General features: G+C 37.9%; 1 protein-coding gene across 1 annotated transcript in view; it reads right to left on the minus strand.

Moving 5' to 3' along the window:
• The window catches only part of CTNNA3 (catenin alpha 3), a 1,804,468-nt gene that overhangs the window by 1,694,861 nt on the left and 86,506 nt on the right, over positions 1-23,101 (minus strand). The window contains exon 3 of the mRNA XM_059397521.1: positions 4,306-4,472. Within this exon, the coding sequence (XP_059253504.1) occupies positions 4,306-4,472 (167 nt within the window). The remainder of the gene's footprint in view (positions 1-4,305; positions 4,473-23,101) is intronic.

Below are 23,101 nucleotides of genomic sequence, written 5' to 3' on the forward strand. Positions count from 1 at the left end.
TCTCACCTACAAATCCACTAGTATACAGCTTCTGAAGATAAAAACTATACTCTTTCCTAAAAAACTTTTTCCTATACTCTTTCCTATACTCTCTCCTTATCTAAAACAACAAAAAAGTGCCAGCTTGTTTTTTTACAGTAATAAAACTAACAAAAGAAAAGGAATGTGAAATTATAAAGGGAAGGTTCCATTGGTTTAGTGTTATGGTAAGCATTAAAGAGTAAGATAAAGATGCAAAGAAAGGTTTAGCTTAGCAATTAGAGAAAATGATTTTAATAAGAAGGTCAATCAGACAAGGCCATCATTTGCTTAATGGAAAAGTGATACTACAGTCATCAGGCACCTTATGAATATGCAGATGTATTTATGGACAGAAGAGTAAAAGTCCTAATGCAGGAAATAGATCAGAGACTCCAAAGGATTGTCTGCAATCTTCTTACCTGGACATTATTAATGACTTGGTCAAACTAAATAAATTAAGAAAGTAAAAAGGGCTCTAATAAAATTCTCTTTCTACTAAAACTTTTCTAAATGATTTGTCTAGCAAAATAAAGCAAGCAAGATATCTTGCTGCCTTTGTAGTATCTAAGTAAAATTATATTCTTTACTCATATTAAATCAATTTATACATTTTTCATATGGATTACTACAGATATCACAGACAACCTGCAAACATGCACACTTGATCTTGGATCAAGAGTAGCTGGCAAATAGCATTCATTTATAAAGTAGGACAAACTTTCTTGTGTCTTAAATTTTAAAGTTTTTCTTTTTCAATTATATATTTATTATTTATATTACCTATATAATCCTATTTATTTCTTTATCAGTGGGCCATCTTCTATTTTTCAATCTACCACTGGCTTTAAGACAAAGAATCCTAAAATTTGAATAGGACCACCAGAGACCCCAAATAGTCAAAGCAATCTCAAAAAAGAACAGCAAAGCAGGAGGCATCACAATTCCACCTTCAAACTATATTGATCAAGACAGTATGGTACTGGCACAAAAATAGAGACACAGATCAACGGACCAGGATTAAAAAAAACAAAACAAAAAAACCAAAACTATATGGTCAACTAATCTTTAACAAAGCAAGAAAGAACATCCAATGGAAAAAAGACAGTCTCTTCAACAAATGGTGTTGGGAAAAATTGACAGCAAAATGCAAAAAAATGAAACTGGACCACTTTCTTATCCAATATACAAAAATAAATGCAAAATGGATGAAAGACCTAAATGTGAGACAGAAAACCATCAAAATCCTAGAGGAGAACACAGGCAGTGTTCTTTGATCTCACCCACAGACAGTGTTCTTTGGCCTTGGCCATAGCAAATTCTTATGAGACGTGTCTCCAGAGCAAGGGTACAAAATCAAAAATGAACTATTAGGACTTCATCGAGTAAATCTTCTGCACAATGAAGGAAACAATCAACAAAACTAAAAGGCAACCTATAGAATTAAAGAAGATATTTGCAAATGACATATCAGAAAAAGAATTAATATCCAAAATCTACAAAGAACTAATCAAACTGCATACCTAAAAAACAAACAATCCAATTTAAAAATGGGCAAAAGTCACAAATAATCATTTTTCCAAAGAAGACAACCAAATGGCCAACAGACACAAGAAAAGATGCTCAAGATCACTCATCCTCGGGGAAATACAAATCAAAACTACAATGAGCTATCCCTTCACACTTATTGTAATAACTAAAATCAACAACTCAAGAAACAACAGGTTTGGCAAGGATGAAGAGAAAGGGGAACACTGCTGCATTGTTGGTGGTGATGCAAACTCAGTAGGTGCAGCCACTGAGCCTACTGTGGAAAATCATATGGAGATTCCTTAAAAAGTTAAAAATAGAACCACCCTAAGATCCAGCAATTGCACTATTAGGCATTTACCCAAAGAACATAAAAATACTAATTCAAAGGGATACATGCTCCCCAATGTTTACAGCAGCACTACCAACAATAGCCAAATTATGCAAAAAGCCCATCTGTCCATCGACTATTGAATGGATAAAGAAGTTGTGAGATCATATATATATATGATCTTTTATATATTTTTATATAAATATATAAATATATATATTTATATATTTTTATATAAATATATATATTTATATATTTTTATATAAATATATAAATATATTTTATATATTTTTATATAAATATATAAATTTTATATATTAATTTTACATAAATATATAATATATAAAATGTTTATATATATATTATATATATATAATATATATATATATATATAATTTTTTTATACAAGTCCCTCCCGATTTTCTTCCTGTCTCCCCCATCCCGGCTCTTCCAAAACCCTCTGTGAGCTAGAAACTGCCCGGCCTCCGGCGAGCGCCAAGCCAACCCAGCGCCAGCCTCTGCGTGATGTCACGGGTTGCCAGGCAGACAGCCACACTGCTCCTGCAGGCACAGCAGGGTGGTGTAGTGGCTGCAGTCAGAGGGAGACGCATGGCTGGGACCCTCCCGCCCTATCTGCCTGCCCGAGTGCTGTATCCAGAAGTACAGAGGAGGACAGAAATTCAGAAGGGGGGACAGAGACCTTGATGGAAAGGGAGACAGTGGGGGGGGACAGAGACCTTGAAAGCAGGGAGACAGTGGGGAAGAGCACCTGGCTGTCTCAACAGAAGAAGCGACTCCTGATCTTGGGGTTGTGAGTTGGAGCCCCACGTTGGGTGTAGCGATTGGTTAAAAATAAAATGTCTTTTTTTTTTAAAGATTTTATTTATTTACTTGACAGAGAGAGATCACAAGTAGGCAGAGAGGCAGGCAGAGAGAGAGAGGAGGAAGCAGGCTCCCTGCCGAGCAGAGAGCCCGATGCGGGACTCAATCCCAGGACCCTGAGATCATGACCTGAGCCGAAGGCAGCGGCTTAACCCACTGAACCACCCAGGCACCCAAAAATAAAATATCTTTATAAAAAAGAGAGACAGACAAAAATTGAATTGAACCAGCAATGCCTGCATCTGAAGCCCTTTACCGCAGCCTTCAAAGCTCAGCCTGATGTGGCTCTGAACGCCTCTTCCATCCCCTCTTGTGGTCTACCTTGCCTCCGCCTCACTGTCTCTGCACGTCAGAAGGCCTTTGCTGAGTAATATTCATACATATATCTATATATACACATATATATGCTAAGAAAAGAATGAATTCGGCATTTGCAACAACATGGGTGAAACTACAGAGTATTGTGCTAAATGAAATAAGTCAGTCAGAGAAAGACAAACCATATGATTTCACTGAACTGTAGAATTTAAGAAACAACACAAATGAGCAAATGGGGAAAAAGAGAGACGCAAACCAAGAAACTATCTTTTTTTTTATTATGTTACGTTAGTCATCATACAGTACATCATTAGTTTTTGATGTAGTGTTCCATGATTTATTGTTTGTGTATAACACCCAGTGCTCCATGTAATAATGCTCTCTTTAATACCCATCACTGGGATAACCCATATCCCTACCACCCTCTTCTCTGACAGGGTCACATGCACCCCACTGTTCCTATCAGGAATGTCCACAATAGCCAAAGTGTGGAAGAAGCAGAGATGCCTTTCAACAGATGAATGAATAAAGAAGGTGTGGTCCATATATACAATAGAATATTACTCAGCCATCAGAAAGGATGACTACCTACCATTTGCATTGACATGGATGGAACTGGAGGGGATTAAGCTAAGTGAAATCAGTCAAGCAGAGAAAGACAATCATTAATATGGTTTCCCTTATATGTGGAACATAAGGAATAGCATGAAGGACATAGGAGAAGGAAAGGAAAAATGAAGTAGGGGAAACCAGTGGAGGAGATGAACCATGAAAGACTATGGACTACAAGAAACAGAGTCTTAACTGAAGAGGTCAAAAACTGAAGAGAACAGATGGTTGGTAGTGGGGGGACGGGTGAAATAGGTAACAGGGATTAAGGAATGCACTTCCTTAAAAAACAAAAAAAGGAGTTCACTTGTGATGAGCCCCAAGTGCTGATTCACTAAATTGTATGCCTGAAACTATATGTTAACATTTAGTTACATAATATAACACTATATGTTAACTAGAATTTAAATTAAAAATCTAAAAATTTTAATAAACAAAATAACTTCTGGCTTTGTTCTTTTGAGGTATACAAGAGTTGCACAATCTAATTGAATTATCTGCTGGGTGACATTAAGAAATGAAGGTGAGGTTGGGATGCACTAGGATTAATACCAGTTTCAGAAAATGGAATTAGAAGTGAGAACAATGCCAAGGTAAACTAGCCATCTTTTACTTACAGCTGACACGTGCTGCAAGAGACTCATGACATCTATCATGTCTGCGAGGATAAGGAGTCTGGTAACTGCAGCCAACAAGGCACGGGCAGCTTGAACCACAGCCTCCCTTTTGGGGAGATAACATGGATCATCTGCAAATCTCTCAGCTGATACTTTCAGAGCTTCACCTGAAAAACATAACAAAAATAATATACTTTAAGTTTCACCTATACTTAAATGTTTAAGCATTTATCATCTTAATTACAACTACATTTTATGACTAAGCATAATATTAAAATAGTGTCAGTTGACACTAGAACACAGTTTATAAACAATGGAGTTTATAATTGGCATTTGTTTTTAATAAAGGCTCTGGAGTTTAAGAAGCATGATACCATCTTCCTGCAAGAGAACTATGTTCAGCTGACTAGCAACATCTACTAGAATTGCTGTCAACTTCTGTATTTGCTGAATCTCATTTGCTATAAAAGGTTTCATTACTAAGACTTCAAAACAAGAAACAATCTTGTTTATAAAAATAAGGTAAATCTTCATTGAGTTACTTTCCAAGTCAGTGTTAGAGAAGAGCTAGCCTGGACACCTAGGTGGCTCAGTCAGTTAAGAGTCTGCCTTCACCTCAGGTCATGATCCTGGGGACCTAGAACTGAATCCTGCATTGGGCTCTCTTTTCAGTGGAGAGTCTGCTTCTCCCTCTGTCCTTCACCCCACTCATGCTCACGCTCTTTCTCTTTCTCTCAAATAAATAAAATATTTTAAAAAAAGAAAAAGAAAAAGAAAAGAGCCAGCCTTCAAAATAGGAACTCTCTGATAAAAGTTTAACATAGGCAGATTTTCCTAAACTGTCAGTATAATAACCTGCATCCTAAACTTAGTCATGGAAATTATATATAATAGTACGTAACTGTTAAAATAATATACCTAAAATTTTTAAGATTTTTTCATTGAAAATACATCTTATGATAAAAGCAATGTGAACTCATTCATTTTTAAAAGTTCACAGTTCAAGGAGAAGTCCAAGATGGCAGAGGAGTAGGAAACCTTAATTTCATCTGGTCTCAGGAATTCAGCTAGATGGCTCTCAAACCTGCAAACTCAACTAGAGGGTGAAGAAAAGAATGCCTGTAACTCTACAAATAGAAAAGCAACCTCTTTCTGAAAGAATGGCAAGATGGAAAAAACTCACCTCAAAAAACAGAGAAAGAGGCAGTACTGACTGCCAGGGACCTAATCAGTATGGACATAAGTAAGATGTCAGAATTAGAGTTAAAAATAACAATTATAAAGATACTAGCTGGTTTAAAAAAAAAAAAAAGCATAGAAGACACTACAAAATCCCTTTCTGGAGAAATAAAAGAACTAAAATCTAATCAAGCCAAAAGCTATTAATGAAATGCAATAAAAAATGGAGGCTCTCACTGCTTGGATAAATGGGGCAGGAGAGAGAATTAGTGGTATAGAAGACAAAATGATGGAAAACAAAGAAGCTGAGAAAAAGAAAGATAAACAACTCTTGGATCACGAGGGGAGAATTCAAGAGATAACTGATACCATAGAGCAAAACAGTATTACAATAATTGGGATCCCAAAAGAAAAGGAAAGAGGAAAGGGGCAGAAGGTATATTGGAGCAGATTATAACAGAGAACATCCCTAATCTGGAGAAGGAAACAGGCATTCAAGTCTAGGAGGCACAGAGAACCCCCCCACCCCATCAATAAAAATAGGTCAAGAATCTGACATATGATAGTGAAACCTACAAATCTCAGAGACAAAGAGAAAATCCTGAAAGCAGCTTGGGACGAGAGGTTTGTAACCTACAAGACTAGCATCATTAGACTGGCAGTAGACTGTGCAGGCAAGAAAAGACTGGCATAATCAGTGTTCTAAATGAGAAAACATACAGAAACAGCCTTACAGGTAATACAAAAGCACAAAATTCACATCTTTCAATAATTACTCTGAATGTTAATGGGATAATGCCCCAATCAAAAGACACAGGGTACCAGACTGTATGAAAAAACAAGACCCACTGATATGTTCTCTGGAAGAGACTCACCATAGACCCAAAGACACCTCCAGATTGAAAGTGACACGGTGGAAAACCATTTATCATACTAATGGAAATCAAAAGAAAGCTGGGGTGACAATCCTTATACCAGACAAATTAAATTTTAAATCAAAGACTGTAATAAGAGATGAGAAATGACACTATATCATAATAAAGAGTCTATCCAACAAAAAGATCTAACAATTATAAATATTTATGCCCCTAACATGGGTGCAGCCATTATATAAACCAATTAATAACTAAATCAAATAAACACATCAATAACAATAAAATAATAGGGATTTTAAGATCCCACTCATGCAATGGACAGATCATTTAAGCAAAGTATCAATAAGGAAATAAAAGCTTTAAATGACACCCTAGAGCAGATGGACATCACAGATATATTCAGAACATTCCATCCCAAAACAAAAGAATACATATTCTTCTCTACTGTATGTGGAACATTCCAGTATAGATCACATCCTGGATCACAAATCAGGTCTCAATTGGTACCAAAAGAATGGGATCACTCCCTGCATATTTTCAGACCACAATGCGCTGAAACTAGAACTCAACCACAAAAGGAAAGTTGGAAAGAAATCAAATACATGGAGGCTAAAGAGCATCCTACTAAAAAATGAATGGGTCAGGGGCCTGGGTGGCTCAGTGGGTTAAGTAAGCCTCTGCCTTCCACTCAGGTCATGATCTCAGGGTCCTGTGATCAAGTCCCGCATTGGGCTCTCTGCTTGGCAGGGAGCCTGCTTCCTCCTTTCTCTCTCTGCCTGTTTCTCTGCCTACTTGTGATTTCTGTCAAATAAATAAATAAAATCTTAAAAAAAAAAAAAAAGGAATGAATGGGTCAACCAGGAAGTTAAAGAAGAATTTTTAAAAATTCATGGAAACAAATGAAAATGAAAATATAACTGTTTAATAACTGTGGGACACAGCAAAGGCAGTCCTGAGAGGAAAGTATATAGCCATATGAGCCATTCTCAAGAAACAAAAAACATATCGGGCACAAAACCTAACCCTACACATAAAGAAGCTGGAGAAATAACAGCAAAGAAAGCCTAAACCCAGGAGGAGAAGAGAAATCATAAAGATCAGAGCAGAAATCAATGAAATAGAAACCAAAAGAACAGAACAAACCAACAGAACTAGGAGCTTGTTCTTTGAAATAATTAATAAAATTGATAACCCCCTGGCCAGAATTATGAAAAAGAAAGAGAAAGGACCCAAATAAAATCATGAGTGATAGAGGAGAGATCACAACCAACACCAGAGAAATACAAACAGTTATAAGAACATATTATGAGCAATGATACACCAGCAAGTTAGGCAATCTGAAGAAATGGATGCATTCTTAGAGATGTATAAACTACCAAAACTGAGCCAGAAAGAAATAGAAAACCTGAATAGACACATAACCAGTAAGGAAATTGAAACATTAATCAAAAATCTCTGAACAAACAAGGGCCCAGGGCCAGATGGCTTCCCAGGGGAATTCTACCAAACATTTAAAGAAGAATTAATACTTATTCTGAAACTGTTTCAAAAAATAGAAATGGAAAGAATACTTCCAAATTCATTCTTTGAGGCCAGCATTACCTAATCCCAAAAACAAATAAAGACCCCATGAGAAAAGAGAATTACAGACCAATAGCCTTGATGAACACAGATGCAAAAATTCTCACCAAAATACTAGCCAATAGGATCCAACAGTACATTAAAAGGATTATTCACCACGACCAAGTGGCATTTATTCCTGGGCTGCAAGGTTGGTTCAACATCCATAAAGCAATCAATGGGGTACAATACATTAATAAAAGAAAGAACAAGAACCATATGATACTCTCAATAGATGCTTTAAAAGCATTTGACAAAGTACAGCATCCTCTCTTGATCAAACTCTTCAAAGGGTAGGGATAGAGGGTACATTCTTCAATATCATCAAAGCCATCTATGAAAAACCCACAGCAACTATCATTCTCAATGGGGAAAAACTGACAGCTTTCCCCTAAGCTCAAGAACACGGCAGGGCTGTCCACTATCCCGACCACTGCTATTCAACATAGTTCTAGAAGTCCTAGCCTCAGCAATGAGACATCAAAAATAAATGAAATGCATCAAAAAGAAATGAGCCTGGGTGGCTCAGTCGGTTAAGTGGCTGCCTTCAGCTCAGATAATGATCCCAGGGTCTGGGATTCAGTTCCACATCAGGCTCCTTTCTCGCAGGGAGCCTACTTCTCTCTCTACCTCTGCCTACCAAAAGGGAGCACATGCTCCCTCTCTCTCTCTCTGAAAAATGAATAAATAAATCTTTTTAAAAAAAGAAAGAAAGAAAGAAAGAAAAGGCATCTAAATCATCAAAGAAGTCAAAGTCTCACTCTTTGCAGGTGATATGATAATTTACGTGGAAAATCCAAAAGACTCCACTCAAAAATGCTAGAACATGTACAGGAATTCAGTGAAGTGTCAGGATATAAAATCAATGCACAGAAATCAGTTGCATTTCTATACATCAAAAGCAAGACAGAAGAAAGAGAAATTAAGGAGTCAATCCCATTTAAAATTGCACCCAAAACCATAACTAAATCTAACCAAAGAGGCAAAGAATCTGTATTCAGAAAACTGTAAAGTACTCATGAAAGAAATTGAGGAAGACACAAAGAAATGGGAAAATGTTCCATCTTCATGGATTGGGCGAACAAATAGTGAAAATGTCTATGCTACCTAAAGCAATCTACATGTTTAATGCAATCCCTATCAAAATACCATCCATTTTTTCAAAGAAATGGAACAAATAATCCTAAAATGTATATGGAACAAGAAAAGACCCCAAATAGCCAGAGGAATATTGAAAAAGAAAACCAAAGCTGGCGGCATCAAAATTCCAGACTTCAGGCTCTATTACAAAGCTCCAAGCATCAAGACAGTATGGTACTGGCACAAAAACAGACACACAGAACAATGGAACAGAATAGAGAGCCCAGTAATGGACCCTCAACTCTATGGTCAACTAATCTTCGACAAAGCAGGAAAGTATGTCCAGTGAAAAAAAGACAGTCTCTTCAATAAATTGTGTTGGGAAAATTGGACAGCCACATGCAGAAAAATGAAACTGGGCCATTTCCTTATACCACACACAAAAATAGACTCAAATGGATAAAAGACCTCAATGTGAGACAGGAATCCATCAAAATCCTTGTGGAGAACACAGGCAGCAACCTCTTCAACCTCAGCCACAGCAACCTCTTCCTAGAAACACTGCCAACGGCAAGGGAAGCAAGGGCAAAAATGAACTATTGGGACTTTATCAAGATCAAAAGCTTTTGCACAGCAAAGGAAACAGTTAACAAAATGAAAAGACAATGAAAAGAGTGGGAAAAGATTTTTTGCAAATGATGTACCAGATAAAGGGCTAGTGTCCAAAATCTATAAAGAACTTATGAAACTGAACATCCAAAGAACAAATAATCCAATGAAGAAATGGGCAGACGTCATGAACAGACATTTCTGCAAAGACATCCAGATGGCCAACAGACACATGAAAAAGTGCTCAGCACCACTGGGCATCAGGGAAATATAAATCAAAACCATAGTGAGATAGTACCTCACACCAGTCAGAATGGCTAAAATTAACAAGTCAGGAAATGACAGATGTTGGAGAGGATGCGGAAAAAGGTGAACCCTCCTACACTGTTGGTGGGAATGCAAGCTGGTGCAGCCACTCTGGAAAACAGCATGGAGGTTCCTCAAAAAGTTGAAAACAGAGCTACTCTATGACCCAGCAATCACACTATTGGGTATTTATCCTAAAGATAAAAATGTAGGGATCCAAAGGGGCACATGCATCTGAATGTTTATAGCAGCAATGTCCACAAGCCACACTATGGAAAGAACCTAGATGTCCATCAACAGATGAGTGGATAAAGAAGTTTTGGTATATATACACAATGGAATACTATGTAGCCATAAAAAAACTGAACTCTTGCCCTTTGCAACAATGTGGATGGAACTAGAAGACATTATGCTAAGTGAAATAAGTCAATCAGAGAAAGACAATTATCATATGATTGCTCTGATATGAGTAATTTGAAAAGCAGGGTGCGGGGTCATGGTGGGTAGGGAGGGAAAAAATGAAACAAGATGGGATCAGGAGGGAGACAAACCATAAGAGAGACTGTTAATCTCAGGAAACAAACTAAGGGTTGTTGGTGGGGGAGAGAGAGGGTGGCTGGGTTATGGACATTGGGGAAGGTATGTGCTATGGTGAGTGCTGTGAATTGTGTTAAGACTGATGATTCATAGAACTGTACCTCTGAAGCAAATAATACATTATATGTTAATTTTTAAAAAGAAAATTTTAAAAAAAAGAATTATCCAACATAAAAAAGTCAGTTCAACTAATGGCATTGGGAAAATTGGACAGCCACATCAGAAGAATGAAACTGGACCATTTCCTTATACCATACACAAAAACAGATTAGTACATAAATGTGAGACAGGAATCCACCAAAATCCTTGAGGAGAAAACAGGAACAAATCTCTCTGACCTCAGCCACAGCAACTTCTTGCTAAACATGTCTCCAAAGGCAAGGGAGACAAAGGCAAAAATGAAATTTTGGGACTTCATCAAGATAAAAAATATTTTGCACAGCAAAGGGAACAGTCGACAAAACCAAAAGACAACCAAAAGAATGGGAAAAGATATTTGCAAATGACATATCAGATAAAGGGTGGTATCCAGTATCTATAAAGAACTTATCAAACTCCCCACCCAAAGAACAAACAATCTAATCAAGAAATGGGCAGAAGGCATGAACAGACATTTCTGCAAAGACATCCAAATGGCCAACAGTTATATTAAAAAGTATTCAACATCACTCAGCATCAGGGAAATACGAATCAAAACCACAATGCAATATACTACCTCACACCAGTCAGAATCACTAAAATTAACAAGCCAAGAAATGACAGATATTAGTGAAGATGAGGAGAAAGGGGAACCTTCCTACACTGTCAGCAGAAATGCAAGCTAGTGCATCCACTCTGGAAAACAGCATGGAGGTTCCTCAAAAAGTTGAAAATTGAGCTACCCTACAATAATTATCATTTCTCACTGATAAAAGAAATTAAAGAAGAAGATCATAGGGAAAGAGGAAAAAATAAAACAAAATCAGAGGTGACAAACCATAAGTGACTCTTAATCATAGAAAACAAACTAAGGCTTGTTGGAGGGGAGGTGGGTGGGGGGATGGGGTAACTGGGTGATGGACATTAAGGAGGGCACATGATGTAATGAGCACTGGGTATTATATAGGACTGGTTGGGGCCTGGGTGGCTCAGTCAAGTTAAGCCTCTGCCTTCAGCTCAGATCATGATCCCAGGGTCCTGGGACTGAGCCCAAACAGAACTCCCTGCTCAGCAAGAAGTCTGCTTCTCCCTCTGCTTTTCCCTCTCCCTCTAACCCTTCCCCTCTCCTTCTGTCTCTCGCCTTCCACTTGGTGCTCTCTTGCTTTTTCTCTTTCAAATAAATAAATAAGATCTTAAAAAAACAAAAAAAAAGACTGGTGTATCACTAACCTATATGTCTGAAACTAACGATACATTATATGTTAATTGAATTTCAGAGAATCAGTCCAAATCCAACCATTGCTTTCGTTGTAAAAAATGATTTCTAGTGGAGATTTTACTAATACAGTAATGTCTCTTTTATTTAGCTCTGCTTTATTTCCATAAAAATTAAAGTTAAAAGCATAGCCCACAAAAAATTTAACTATGTAATATTATAATTACTTATAGTAAAAGCAAAGAAATGAATATTCTAAACTAAAAAAAAAATTAAAAATAAGGTCCATAAGTGTATAATATGAAAAAGTTCCTCTTCATTTCTCTCCAGGAAAATAACTGTTAAAGAATTTTAACATGCACTGTTTTTTAAGTTTTTCAATTTAAATTTGTTTTTATTATTAAAGTGATATGTGCTCATTACTTTTAAATAATTCCGCATACTGAAGAGTATAAGGGGAAAAAATTTTATGAAGTCTCTATATGAATCATCCAAAAATTGAGTTCTTGTATAGCCACCCAGAAATTTTTCCACAAATGTATGTTTTATGTGTGCATATGTATATAAATTTATATATATAAATGTATATATATTTATATGTACTTTTAATGTACCTTATGAATATATTCACATATTGTGAATATTCACATATTCACATATATTAATATATAAAGAAAGATTTTCTGTAATGAGAAAATAGAGACATTTTTATATGTTATAAAACATGCAGTAGATACAGGTATGGACACTTTTCACAAATATTATCATACTATAAAATCTTCCTACAATTTGTTTCTTCACTTATCAATTTATTTTCTTTTCACACAGAGATATAAATGACCAGGAAACATTAAAGTATGCATAGTAATTAGTCATGTGGGTTTTAAAGATGTTCTGCTTCAGTATCTGTTCCTACTACTTCAGACAAGTCACTTAACTTTTTTATTTTTTCCTCATAAATGGAGCTATAATAACAATACCTATGATATTTATTAAAGTTAATTAAGAACAGTATGCGGAATTATTTAAAAGTAATGAGCACATATCACTTTAATAATAAAAACAAATTTAAATTGAAAAACTGTAGTCCTTTTTTTTTTTTTTTTAATTTGACAGAAAGAGAGATCACAAGTAGGCAGAGAGGCAGGCAGAGAGAGAGGGGGAAGCAGGCTCCCCGCTGAGCAAAGAGCCCGATGTGGGGCTCGATCCCAGGACCCTGAGATCATGACCCGAGCCGAAGGCAGAGGCTTAACCCACTGAGCCACCCAGGTGCCCCCCCCCTTTTTTTTAAAGATTTTATTTATTTATTTGACAGACAGAGACCACAAATAGGCAGAGAGGTAGGCAGAGAGAGAGGAGGAAGCAGGCTCCCACCTGAGCAGAGAGCCGGAAGCGGGGCTCGATCCCAGGATCCTGCGATCTTGACCCGAGCTGAAGGCAGAGGCTTTAACCCACTAAGCCACCCAGGAGCCCCTGTAGTCATGCTTTTTAATACTTGAATATAACTACACCTTATTGATCTACTATAACTTATTTTACAAGACTTCTATTAAACCCATAAATCATGTCCAACTTTTTCCTATTTCAAACAGTACTACAAAGAATGACTCACATCTTTGCATGCATGAACAAACTTAGCTGGAGGATAAATTCTTAAAAGTAGAATTGCCAGAGGCAAATGAATTTTATGTTTTGTTACATATTGTCAAAAAATTCTCCAAAACACAGCCATCTCACCAACAATATATTAAAGGGCCTGTCTTATCTACTCTACTTCATGAATATTTTAGTTTTTACTTACTTTACTATTATTTAGCATAATAAAAATGAAATTAATGGTTTTTATTAAGTATATACAAAGAATATAAAGAATAGTGTTCTTTATAACAATGCCTGTGAAGAGGGTCTGAGACTGCCTAAACAAGCTAATATGTCACTTTTAGTTCTCTTAGCAATACCAAGTTAGACTATTAAGTCAGACACTTCTGAGATCAAATTCTTATTTGCCTCTTCTAGCTCTGAGACCTTGGATGCTTAAATACTTTCAGTGTCCTCCTCTAAAGGAAAGAAATAAAAATATTACTTATCTCATAGTGTTCCTGAGATGATTGAGATATAATTCATAATACATGTTTAGCACAGTATCTGAACACAGACACCAGTCAACAAATAGCTGTTACTTCTCAGGAAATTTCTAGTAGAATTGGTAAATTTTTAAGACCAGGAAATGGTGATTTTTACGTTTCTCTATAACTCAGAATTTCTGCCAGGAGACTATGAAAAACTAAAGGGATCTCAGAAATTTAGAGAGCAGATGAATTCCCACAAAAAAGAAAATTATCTTTTCTTGTCATGATTCTGAATTGGAAAGTTATGACAGCCTTTATAGAATACTATCTTTGACTTCATATACATTAAAAAGAATTATGTGTTCTTGACTAAAAACGTTGGGATTTTGAACAATTGGCTGAAGAGTCATACTCAGGAAAAGATCATTTAAACATTAAAGAACTATTAAGTCTTTGTTTCCATTAAGGTAGTATGAAGAGAAAACCAAGTAACACTGTTCAGGGAAAATGATAACAAAGATGCAGTAAGTAAACTTCCTATTACTGGCTTCACCACCCTCCCTTCCATGCAATATGCACAACCATTTTCAGCCTCAGCTCAAACTCCAATATAAACATCACTTTTTCAATGAAGCCTCAGATCCCGCATTATTAAGGCAGGCCTCACAATAAGATTGTATGCTTCCTATCACAACTAAAATGATCCTGCATTATTAAGGCAGGCCTCACAATAAGATTGTATGCTTCCTATCACAACTATCAACATTTAGTGTAATGACTTGTTTCAAACCCTGTCTTTAATTATGTTTTTTGAAGTTTTTATTTAAACTCTTAATACTTAACGCATAGTGTAATACTGGTTTTGGGATTAGAATTTAGTGATTTATCACTAACATATTACACCCAGTGCTCATCACAAGTGCTCTTCTTAATACCCATCACCCATTTAGCCCCTCTAGCTCTATCCATATCATTGAAAATGGCAAGATTACATTCTTTTCTGATGGCTGAGTAATATTCCATTGTGTGTGTGTGTGTGTGTGTGTGTGCGCACTCATATGCATACCACCATATGCATGTTTGGGCTCTTTCCATAATTTGACTATTGTTGATAATACTGCTATAAACATCACCGTGCACGTGCCCCTTTGAATGTAGACTTTTGTGTCTTTTTAGTAAGAACCTAGTAGTGCAATTACTGGGTTGTAGGGTAATTCTATTTTTAATTTTTTGAGGAACCTCCCTACATTTTCCAGAGTGACTAGTTTTTAACTTAGCACACAGGCTTTTTGCAATAAGTCTGTGCTTTCAACTCTTTTTCATTTTAATGTACTGCTGGATTTGATTTGTTAGTATTTTATTGAGAATTTCTAATCCATGTTCATCAGGGATATTGGTCTGTAATACTTCTTTATCGTGGGGTCCTTGTCTGGTTTTGGAATCAAGGTAATACTGACCTCACAGAATGAGTGGAAGTTTCTCTTCCATTTCTATTTTGTGGAACAGTTTCAGAGGAACGGGTATTAACTCTTCTGTATATGTTTTCTATATATGAATATATAGAATTCCCCTGGGAAGACATATGGCCCTGGACTTTTGATTGTTGGGAGATTTCCGATTCCTGATGTAATTTCTTTGCTAGTTATGGGTCTGTTCATGTTTTCTTTTTCTTCCTCTTTCAGTTTTACTAGTTTATATGGTCTAGGAATTTACCCATTTCTTCCAGATTGCCTAATTTGTGGGCATATAGTTGCTCATAATTGTCCCTTATATTGTTTGTATTTCTGCAATGTTGGTTGTGATCTGTCCTCTTTTATTCATGATGGTATTTATTTGGGTCCTTTCTCTTTTCTTTTTGATAAGTCTGGCTACAGGTTTATCAATTTTATTAATTCTTTCAAAGAACCAGATCCTATGTTCATCAATCTGTTCTACTGGGGTTTTTTTCTATATCATTTATTTCTGATCTAATCTTTATTATTATTTCCATTCTTCTGCTGGCTTTAGGCTTTATTTGTTGTTCCTTTTCTAGGTCCCTTGGGTTTAAGGTTAGGCTGTGTATTTGAGACCTCTTTTGTTTCTTGATATAGGACTGTACTTCCCTCTTTAGACCAGTCTGTCTTCAACTCTAAATCAAAAGACTAAGGAGAGTCACACCAGCCATAATGGCTAAAACAACACAAGAAATAACAGATGCTGGCAAGGTTGTAGAGAAAGTGGAATCCTCTTACACTGTTGGTGGGAATGCAACTACTCTGGAAAACAGTATGGAGGTTCCTCCTAGTTAAAAATAGAACTCCCCTATGAGACAACAATTGCATTACTAGGTATTTACCCTAAAGATACAAAAATACTAATTCAAAGGAATACATGCACCACAATTTTTATAGAATCATTATCAACAATAGCCAAATTACAGAAAGAACCCAAATGTCCATGGACTTAATAATGGATATGGAAGAAGAGCAGGGGAGGAGTTAGGATGCAGAGTAGTAAGGGGACCCTAGACTTCCCTTGGCCCTTGAACACAGCTATATCAACATCAAATTATTTTGAACAACTAGGAAATCATTCTGAGGATTAAGAAAACAAACTGCACAACTGGTGGAAGAGAAAGTAATAGATGTGAGGTTCAAGAGACATGAACTGGGGAAGAGAAAAGCCGTGGTGCTGCAGAGAGGAAGGATCCCTTTGTGCAGAGAGAAGTCAAGGAGAGAGGGAGAGAGCAGGAGCAAGAGCAACAAGGGTTTGAGCAAGAAAGAAAAACCTAGATATAATGACAAGATGGAGGAATTCTCCCCAGAAGAAAGATCAAGAAATAACAGCCAGGGATTTGCTCAAAACAGATATAAGCAATATATGTGAAAAAATATTCAGAACAACAGTCATAGGAATACTAGTTGGGCTCAAAAGAAGCATAGGAGACACCAGAAAAACCCTGTCTGCAGAGATAAAAGTACCTAGAAACTACTTAGGCTGAAATAAAAAGTGCTATAACTGAGAGGCAAAACTGACTAGATATACTCACAATAAGGATAGAAGAAACAGAGGGATTAATAGGTGCTATAGAAGATAACATTATAGAAAATAAGGAAGGAGAAAAGAAGAGAGAAAGAAAACTATTAGATCAAAAATACAGACTTAGGGAATTCAGCAATTCCACAAAGTACAATAATATCCATATCATAAGCGTCCCAGAAGAAAAAACAGTAGGAAAAAGACATAGAAGGTATATTTGAACAAATTATAACTGAGAACCTCCCTAATCTAGGGAACAAAACAGGCATTCAAGTCAAAGAGGCACAGAGAACTCCCCTCAAAATCAAAAAACACAGGTCAATACCAAAACACATCACAGTGAAACTTGCAAAATACAAAGATGAAGAGAGAATTCTGAAAGTGCCTAGGGACACACGGTCCTTAACCTACAAGTATAGACACCTAAGGTTAGCAGCAGACCTATCCACAGAAATCTGGAAAGTCAGAGGAGACTAACATGATATATTCAATGGTGCTAAATGGGAAAAATATGGAGGCAAGAATATTATATCCAATAAGGCTGTCATTCAGAATAAAAAGAGAGAGGGGTGCCTGGGTAAATCAATCAGTTAAGTATCTGACTTTGGTTCAAGTCATGATATCAGGGTCCTGGGACTGAGCCCCACATGGGGTTCCCTGCTCAACATGGACTCTGCATCTCCCTCTCCCTCTGCCCATCCCCTCACGTGAACACATGCACTCTCTTTCTCTAATAAATAAAATCTTTAAAAGGATAAATTGTTATTAAAAAAAAAAAAAAGAAAGAACAGACAGAGTGATGAAGTGTTCCAAGACAAGCAAAAACTAAAGGAGTTTACTAACACCAAACCAGGTCTGCAAGAAATATTAAAGGGGACCCTTTGAGTGGAAAAGAGAGATCAAAAGCATAGTTATCAAACCATTCTAAACACATACAAACTCAATAGGAGATCGGAGAGAAGAAGACCAGCAATTCTAGGAACAAAACTGACCACTTTCTGAAATATAAGAAATGCAGAGAAGTGAATCCAAAGTGACGTGAAGAGAGACCATGGCAGGAGGGGCCGGCGCCTGGCAAGCACTGAAGCACCAGAGCACAAAATCAGAACTTTTAGAAGTCCACTCCACTAAGGGATATAGCTCCAGAGGCTAAGCAGGGGTGGAGCCCATGCAGGGACAGTATGGTCTCAGGACCCACAGGGTCACTGAAAGATCAGGGGTGTCTGAGTGTGACAGAGCTCCCAGGTATCGGAGCAGGGAAGCCAACTACAAAGACAGAGTGGAGAGTGAGCTCTTAACTTGGGGTTACCTTAAACCATGATCCATGGCACAGTCAAGCCACTGCTCTTTGAGCAGGGACCCCCACAACTGGCAGATCCAGGAAGACTCACTTTCCTCCTCTGGAGGCAGGAATCTGCTGGGTATGGAGACTCCAAATGGGGCTGTGTGCCAGAGACAAAAACACTCGGTCACAGGCAGGTGAGCCATAGCACGGCTGGAGACCAGGGAGATGGGAGTGATTGACCCCCTTTCTCTGAGGATACACTGAGCAGTGGGGTCCTGAGCTCTTGGCTCCTCTGGGCTGAAGACTGGGGGCCACGATATTCATTCCCGTTCTCCAGAGCTCTACGGAAAGTGTTCAGGGAACAAAAACTCCTGAGAACAAACATAAGCAGATTTCTTAGCCTGGCCCCTGGCAAGGATGGTGCATTTCTGCCTCAGGCAAATACATCTGAGAATCACTACACTAGGCCCCTCCCCCTGAAGATCAGCAAGAACATCCAGGCAAGACCAAGCTCACTGGTCAAGGAGAACAGCAGAACTCCAGAGGTAGGGGAAGGCAACACATGGAATTCATGGCTTTCTCCCATGATCCTTTAGTCTTGCAAAGGTTAAATTAATTTTCTTTTATTTTATTCTTTTTCTCATTCTAATTTTTGACCTTTTCCTCTTTCCTCTTTTGATGTTTTTTAACTAGTTTATCTTCACAATACCTTTCTTTAAAAAAAAAAGTTTTTAAATATTCATTATTATAGTCATATTTTATTCTTCATTTTATTTAACCTTATTTTTTTATATACATATAGGGTTTTTTTTTTTCCTAAAAAATTTTGGAATATGTCGGGGACCGCCTCCAGCCAGGAAAGTCCTCGCCATTACAAGATGGCGCTTGGCTCACTGCCAGCAAAATACGCTGCAAGTAAACAACGAACGTTCTGCTGAAGCCCGCCTAAAGGAGGACATAGTCATTGGCTGTTTCAAATTTAATCAGAATAGTAACAGGACTCTCATTGGCTCTCCCCATTGCTTGGCCCCTTATTGGTCACCCTGCTGCATATAAGCTAAGGAAGTTGACAAAATAAACGGGATGAAGCATTAACACCATACCAGGCTGACTGTTGTTCTTGCGGGCCGAGGGCGATAAATGGTGCCGAAACCCGGGAATCGTTAACGAGTAGTAAACCTTGCAAAGAGAAAAACCGCAGGTAAGTGGGGAAGGGACCACGATCAAAGTGGTGGGAATCTTGTACAAGACCGCAACAAGAAGTGGGGCAGCCATAGAGCCGGGATTTTACAAGACCGCAACAAGAAGCAGGGCGGCCATAGAGCCGGGATTTGCTTATTGCTTGTGAAATTAACCTAAGCGGCCAGATGGGTTCTGAATTATCAAAATCTAGATTGGAGGGTTCTTTAGAGGACCTTCTCAAAGCCAACGGTGCACCTCTGAAATCAAAAACCACCAGAGCATTTCTAACTACAGTGGAAACCATTGCACCTTGGTTTTTGGACGAGGGTTTGTTAAATATTCCGCAATGGGACCATTTAGGAGAGGATCTTAAGAAAAGAGATAAAAGCAAACCATTGCCACCCAGAACATTAGCTATATGGACTCTGCTCAGAGGATGCCTTGGGGGACATAAGCCAAGATGTGAGTCAGCTATTCAGGAGGTCGCTGAGGCCCTTGAGGAAGTTAAAGAGGAACGGTACCAACTTTCGCTCTGCTGTTGTCATGTGTATTCCCACTAACATTCCAGTCCCTGTTTCTATTATAGATGATGTATCCATAGTTCTTCTCTCACGACAAAAAAGAGACTTCAGAATCACTGCTGCCATAATAGCCGCTGTTGCGGCCTCTGCTGCAGCAGCTATAGCTGCTGCCATGGCATTGGCCACTACAGTACCAACAGCAGAGGCCTTAAATACTTTAGCTGAGGGTACTGCAGCTGCCTTACAAACGCAGTCACAGTTGAATGCCCACCTTAAGGCTGGTTTATTAATTCTCAATCAACGAGTGGACCTACTGCAAGAACAAGTAGACATCCTGGCAGATATTATGAGTGTTGGTTGCCTCATTCCCTACCCCGCCCTTTGTGTTACCCCTGTAAAATTCTCTCAATTTAATAAGGCCAGGAATTCCTCCCAACAGCTCTCCCAGTATTTGCAGGGTGCTTGGTCTGACAATTTTCAAAATTTCACACGGATCCTTCTGGCTGAGATAAATTGAGTAAATAGTACGCGTGTGCAACCAGCTTCCTTCCCAGAGCTACTTCAAACATTCAGCAATATGTTCCAGTTCACCAAACAATGGGCTGGCACAATTGGTCTTCTTGTCTTCCTTCTTACTGGCATTCTGCTTCTATTCAGAAAAGTTCGCCAATGGAGAACACAGCAGCAAGAGCAGAGCCGAGCTATAGTACAAGCCCTGATGTCAATAGAGGCTGGGACATCTCCCCAGATATGGCTAAGCATGCTAGATCGGTAGTCAAAGACAGGTAAGATCAGTAGAGAAACATACCAACCTAAGACAGGACAGAGATCATGGATATCTTGTGTCTGATGACGGGTAAGGATGTTTTCTGCTACTGACGACCTAAGACAGGCACAATCTCTGCCATAAAACAAAAAAGGGGAAGATGTCGGGGACCACCTCTAGCCGGGAGAGTCCCTGCCATTACAAGATGGCGCTTGGCTCACTGCCAGCAAAATACGCTGCAAGTAAACAACGAACGTTCTGGTGAAGCCCGCCTAAAGGAGGACATAGTCATTGGCTGTTTCAAATTTAATCAGAATAGTAACAGGACTCTCATTGGCTCTCCCCATTGCTTGGCCCCTTATTGGTCACCCTGCCACATATAAGCTAAGGAAGTTGACGAAATAAACAGGATGAAGCATTAACACCATACCAGGCTGATTTTCGTTCTTGCGGGCCGAGGGTGATAGGAATACACTTTCTTCTAATAGATAAAAATATACCCTAAATCTAGCACAGGGCTTTGTTCTAGTCTCCAGCCTGAGCACATTCTCTACTCCCCTTTTTTCCCCTTCTTCTTCCAACCTACTTATCAATACCATTTTTAGAATTTTCTTTTTAATTTTATCTTTACAGTCATATTCCATCCCTTTATCATGTTTACCCTTATTTTTTGTATATATATATAAGCTTTTCTTTCTTTAAAATTTTGGGAGGTAGTTTCTTCTAAGAGACCAAAATACACCCAAAACCAAGTGGGTGGCTCTGTTCTATTCACCAGTCATATATATATATATATATATATATATATAGCAACGTATACATATAGATATGTATACATATATATACACAGCCAAATAGCCAAATAGCCAAAACTATGGAAAGAACCTAGATGTCCATGAACAGATGAATGGATAAAAAAGATGTGATATATATATATATATATATATATATATATATATATATAAAATGGAATACTATGCAGCCATCAAAAGAAATGAAATCTTGCCATTTGCAATGATGTGGATGGAACTAGAGGGTATTATGCTGAGCGAAATAAGTTAATCAGAGAAAGACAATTATCATATGATCTTTCTGACAGGAGGAATTTGAGAGGCTGAGTGGAGGGTTTGGGCAGTAGGGAAGGGAAAAATGAAACAAGGTGGGATCAGGAGGGAGACAAACCATAAGAGACCCTTAATATCACAAAACAAACTGTGGGTTGCTGGCGGGAGGAGGGGTATGGAGAGGGTGGCTGGGTTATGGACAGTGGGGAGGGTATGTGATATGGTGAGTGCTGTGAAGTACACATACATACCTATAAAGAAGAATCTAGAAATGTACCCACAACTATACGGTCAACTAACCTTTGACAAAGCTGGAAAGAATATCCAAAGGGAAAAAGACAGTCTCAGGGGCACTTGGGTGGGTCGTCATTAAGGTAAGTCATCCCAAGGTCCTGGGATCAAGCCCATCAGCTCCCTGCTTCTCCCTCTCCCACTCCCCCTGCTTGTGTTCCTGTTCTTGCTGTCTCTCTCTCTCTCTCTCATCAAATAAATAAATAAATAAAATCTTGAAAGAAGGAAAGGAGGCAGGAAAGAAATAAAGAAAGAAAAGGGAAGAGAAGAAAAGAAAAGAAAAAAAGGAAAGGAAAGAAAAGAAAGTCAGTTTCTTCAACAAATGATGTTGGAAAAACTGGACAGCAACATGCAGAAGAATGAATCTGAACCACTGTCTTACACCATACACAAAAATAGACTCAAAATGGATGAAAGATCTAAATGTGAGACAGGAAACCATCAAAATCCTAGAGGAGAACATAGGCAACAACCTTTTAGACCTTGGCCACAGCAACTTATTATTAGACTCATCACTGGAGGCAAGGAAAACAAAAGCAAAAATGAGTTCTTGGGACCTCATCAAGATTAAAAGCTTCAGCAAAAATGAAAGAAACAATAGAACTAAAAGGTAACCAATGGAATGGAAGAAAACATCTGCAAATAACATATCTGATAAAGGGCTAATATCAAGAATCTATAAAGAACTCATCAAATTTGAAGCCTAAAAAACTAATAATCCAGTTAAGTAATGGGCAGAACACATAAGCAGACATTTCTCCAAAGAAGACATGTAAGTGGCTAACAGACACATGTAAAAATGCTCAATATCACATATCATCAGGGAAATACAAATCAAAACCACAATGATATATCACCTCACACCTGTCAGAATGGTTAAGATTAATAAGTCAGGAAACAATAGTTACTGGTGAGGATGAGGAGAAAGGGGAATCCTCTTACACTGTTGGTGGGAATGCAAACTGGTGCAGTCACTCTGG

The sequence above is a fragment of the Mustela nigripes genome, chromosome 4 (assembly GCF_022355385.1).
Source record: "Mustela nigripes isolate SB6536 chromosome 4, MUSNIG.SB6536, whole genome shotgun sequence".
Classification (NCBI taxonomy): Eukaryota; Metazoa; Chordata; class Mammalia; order Carnivora; family Mustelidae; genus Mustela; species Mustela nigripes.